The 4,367-nt window shown below is 72.9% G+C and overlaps 1 protein-coding gene across 1 annotated transcript; it reads right to left on the reverse strand.

Moving 5' to 3' along the window:
- On the reverse strand, positions 1–4,292 carry MNEG_10294 (hypothetical protein; the record flags this gene model as incomplete). The annotated part of the gene is made up of 7 exons (XM_014041235.1): positions 1–319; positions 617–722; positions 964–1,084; positions 1,311–1,498; positions 1,741–1,966; positions 2,238–2,858; positions 3,111–4,292. The coding sequence occupies 7 exons, from the start codon at positions 4,290–4,292 to the stop codon at positions 1–3; spliced, it is 2,763 nt and encodes a 920-aa protein (XP_013896689.1).
- Between the last annotated feature and the right edge of the window lie 75 nt (positions 4,293–4,367).

The raw sequence follows: 4,367 nt of genomic DNA on the forward strand, positions 1-4,367 counted from the left end.
TCACGCCAGCACTCGGGCGGGCACGGCGCCCACGGCCGCCGGCGCCGCCGCCGCGCGCCGCCGCCGCAGCGCCGCCGCCATCTCCTCCAGCGCGGCCACGAGCTCGGCCGCACTCGGCCGCGCGGCCGCCTCGCGCGCCCAGCAGCGCCGCACTAGCGCCTCGAACCCTGGGGCGGGCTCCGGCGGCGCGCCCGTCGACGTGGCCCAGTCCCGGTCGCCGGGCAGCGGCAGCTGCAGGCCCTCGGGCTGAGTCAGCGCGTGGAGCAGCGCGTGGAGGGCCAGCTCCTCAAAGGGCTCGCGCTGGGTCCAGATCTCCCACCTGTTTGGGGGGGAGGGCGCGGCGGGGCGGGGTGTCCAACGGCAAGACTGCACTGGAACACAATCAAAACGCGGGTGCGCACACTGCTGCATGCTGCAACTCGCCTCAACTAGCACAACACACCAAAAGCATCAAGCAAATATTCAACCTTGTGTATTCGTGCATATCCCCAGCAATCCCCAATACACCCATACATGCACACACACGATGCTCCTGCAAGCGGCAGCTTGCGCGCGCACACTCACACAATGACACAAACACACGTACACACAGGCACCGCGAGGGCGCCCGACTCACATGACCACCCCGAAGGAGTAGACGTCGCTGCCCTCGTTCACAGCCTCGGGGTTCTTGAGGATCTCCGGCGCCATCCACGGCAGCGTGCCGCGAAGTGACGTCACACCTAGGGGGTCCGGTTGTGGGGAGAAATAATTTGAGAAGCCTGGACCTTATTATGGGGGATTGTGGGGTGCATCACGAGTAGGCATGCCAGGGGCACCGCTGAGAGCTGCATGCGCCGCAGGCCCCCTCATAACACGACGAGCCCTGGAGCGCCCTCAGCGCGCGGCCCCACCCCGCCCCACGCCCGCAGTCCCACCCCCGCGCCCCGCGTTGCCTCGCACGCGCACGCGCCCCCCGCTCACCGCTGACGTAGGTCTGCCGCCGCTGCTTGGCCAGGCCAAAGTCGCAGAGCTTGCCGTGGGGCACCTTGTCCCTTATGCCCACCAGGATGTTGGCGGCCTTCAGGTCAAAGTGCACAATTTTCTGGGGGTTTGGAGGGGTAGGGCGGCGATGAGGTGCAATGAAGATTAAGCCCAGTGAAGAGGGGGGCGATGGGGCAGGGGGCTGAGCTGGGGTTGGCAAGACGAGGGCATGGGCAGGGGGGTGCTGCAGGGCGGCGGCCATCAACGCCGCACGCGTGACAACGCTCGGCGCCGCACGGGGTGAAGCGGGGTGTTTACGAGTCAGGCGCTGCTGCGCATGTGTTCACCTTTGAGTGCAGGTAGTCCAGGCCGCGCGCCGTGTCGAGCAGCAGCTTCACGCGTGCCTGCGGCGCCGCCAGCCACTCGGCGCGCGAGTTGATCGCGGAGCGCAGGCTGCCGTGCGCCAGGTACTCCACCACCAGGGCGGGCGGCCGCACGGCGGGCGCGTCCGAGTTGCGGCTGCGCGCCAGCAGCTCTGAGGGGGGCGCGGCGGCGACGCAGCCGGTTGGTCAGCGGGGGGAAAGGGGGGTCGATGGCTTTCGCCACTGCGAGGGCGGCGAACTCGCAGCATGCGAGCCGGCCTACGCACTCGCAGCGGCAGCCGCAAGGCGACTGCGCGGCGTCCGGCTGCCAGCTGCGCGGCCCCGGGGCGCCGCCCAAAGCATGCCTGCCCCGGGCCCCCAATCCGGGCAGCCCCGCCTCCCCCCCTCGCCGCACCTGGATCCGGCGCCGGCTCGCCCGCGTGCGCGCACTGCGGCAGCACCGCCCCGTAGACCGCCACTATGTTGGGGTGCCTCAGGCCCGCCAGGATGCCGGCCTCGCGCAGCAGGTCCGACACGGCCGCGATGGAGGGGGCGCCCGTGGTGGAGCCGTCGGCGACCAGCAGGCTGGGGCTGAGGCACTTGACTGCCACGTCTGTGGAGCGCCACTTGGACAGGAAGACCTGGGGGTGCACGGGTTTGGGGGCGGGGGTTCGGGGGGGCGTTGACGGGATCGCGACACGCGTTTGAGGGGCTGGGCAGCAAGGCCGCCTTGCATGGGAGGCGTGAGCGCAGATTCGGCGCAGGGGCGGGCGGGCTGCTGCGACTTGTCCACGATACATACACCCAGGGCTGCCCTCCGACGCCGCCGGACGCAGTCGCCCCGCATGCAACCCCCGCCCTCTGCCCGCGCAGCGCCCCCAATCCCGGGCATCCCACCAAAACCAGGCGCACCTCTCCAAACGCGCCGGCGCCCAGCAGCCGCACGACCTGCAGCTCCCACGGCCGGATGACCTCCACGCGCGCCCGCAGGTCCCGCACGTAGCCACACAGCTCCTCCTTGGCCGCCGCGTCGCCCGACGGCAGCGCGCCCGACGGCGCCGCGCTCGGGGCCGTCGCGACGCTGCCATAGTATCCGGCCCCCAGGGGCGTCCCGCCAGAGCCTGCGGTGCCGCCGTCGGTGGAGCTCGCGCGCGGCGCGCGCCCGCCGCCGCCGCCGCCGCTCCCGCCGCGGCCGCCGCGGTCGCTGCTGCCGCTGCTGCCGCTGCTGCTGGCGCTGCCGGCGCTGCTCGGCGGCCCGGGCGCCTTGTGGCTGCCCATGGACAGCGGGCCGGAGGCCAGGGCCTCGACGGCGGCCGCCCCGCCGGCCGCGGCCGCAACCTCCCCGGCCACGCGCACAAAGCGGGCCTCGTCGACGTCCAGGTACAGCTGCAGCTTCGCGGCAGCTGCGCCGCCCTTGACGGCAGCCGCGGCGAAGTCCTGGTACTCCTCGAGCATGTTGGTGAGGTCGTCCTCGGAGTTGAGGTCCAGTAGCACGCAGTCGGCGCCAGGGAGGGCGTACTTGAGGTGGCATTGCTGCGGCGGGAAGTTGGAGGGGCGGAGGCGGGGCGGAGGGCGGGATGAGAAGGACGCTTTCACCAAGGTGAGGGTGCAGGCAGGGGTGGTGAGGCGCGTCGCATTGCGTGCGGGTGCAGGCCTGGGGGTTGAGGGCGCGGCGCGGGGTGCATTGCAGCAGGCACGCCACTCAACACAACACCCCATCAGGCCCCGGCGCCTCCCAGAGGGCCCAGCCCAGGCCAGAAGCCGATATGGGGACCGCACACGCACCAAGGGGCAGACGTCGCCGCCGACCGCTGCAGCGACCTGCTCTTTCAGCCGCTGCAGCCCGCCGTCACACGTGATGGTGACCAGCTTCTTGGAGCCGCCGTTGTAGACGCAGTGCGCGCGCGTGCACATGAACGCGCCGCCGTGCGCCAGCACGACACGCAGGCGCCCGAGCGCGAGCGCCGGGGCGCTCGCAGCCGACAGCGCCTGCGACGGCAGCGGGCCCAGGCCGGCGCGGCCCGCGTCGGCAAACGGCTCCGAGATGGTGCGGCGCGGCGCCCTGCCGGCGCTGCAGCCGCCGCCGCCGTCGCCGCCGCCGCCGCTCGAGCCGACGGAGCAGCCGTACGCGCCCCGCCGCAGCTCCCGCTGCTGCTTCTGGTGCAGCTTCAGCTGCCGCGACTCCTCCTTCTCCCTCTCCCGCTCCTGAATCCGCTCTGGCGTGCACCGCCGGCTCCACGGCCAGTGCAGGGAGCTCATAATCGTCTCCCCCAGCCCCCGCCGCCGCGGCTCGTCCCGCCCCCCCGCCGAGCCCCCGCCGGGCGTCCCGGGCAGCGCGTCGCCGCCCCCGGGCCAACTGCCGGGCAGCTGCCGCCCGGAAGAGCCGCCGCTGCCGTGCGCGCCGCCGCCGGGCTCGCCGGGCGCGGAGGCGCGCAAGGGCGCGAGGTGGTGGCCGCTGGACACGTCCATTCCAAACAGGTCCTCCCCTGAATCTCCAGACAGCGACCGCGAATGGCCAGGTTTTACCGCGTCTGCAGCCGCGTCGCCGCTGCCGCCGCGTGCAATGTCGGACTCGAGCTGCTGCGGGCGCCGCGCGTCCTCTGCTGATTGCAGCCCCTCTCCCTGCCACTCCTCGGGGTAGGCTTCCAGCCCCACACCCACATTGCCAGCCAGTGGCAAGCCAGCCGCACCCGCCGCGCCGCCCACCGGCGACGGCGACCCGGCGGCGGGCCCGCTGCGCGTGTGCTCCGAGGATGGGAAGCTGTGGACGGATGACGCGCGGCTGTGCGCGGGCTCCTGCGACCCCGAGCGCCGCACCGTCTCGAACGACCCCATCCACCCACCGCTGCTGACGCCGTCGCCGCCGTCCGCGCGCGGCGGCGAGGGCGGCGCGGGAGCGGTGGAGGCGGCGAAGGCCGAGGCGGCCAGCGGCGGCGCGGCGGCGGGCGGGCTGCACGGCTCGTCCATGTCGAAATATTCGGTGTAGATGAAGGCGCCGGAAGCCGGGTTGGAGCGGGCCGACGCCGCCGCGGCCTCCTCTTC

This window comes from Monoraphidium neglectum (genome assembly GCF_000611645.1).
Source record: "Monoraphidium neglectum strain SAG 48.87 unplaced genomic scaffold scaffold02258, whole genome shotgun sequence".
NCBI classification, from domain to species: domain Eukaryota; kingdom Viridiplantae; phylum Chlorophyta; class Chlorophyceae; order Sphaeropleales; family Selenastraceae; genus Monoraphidium; species Monoraphidium neglectum.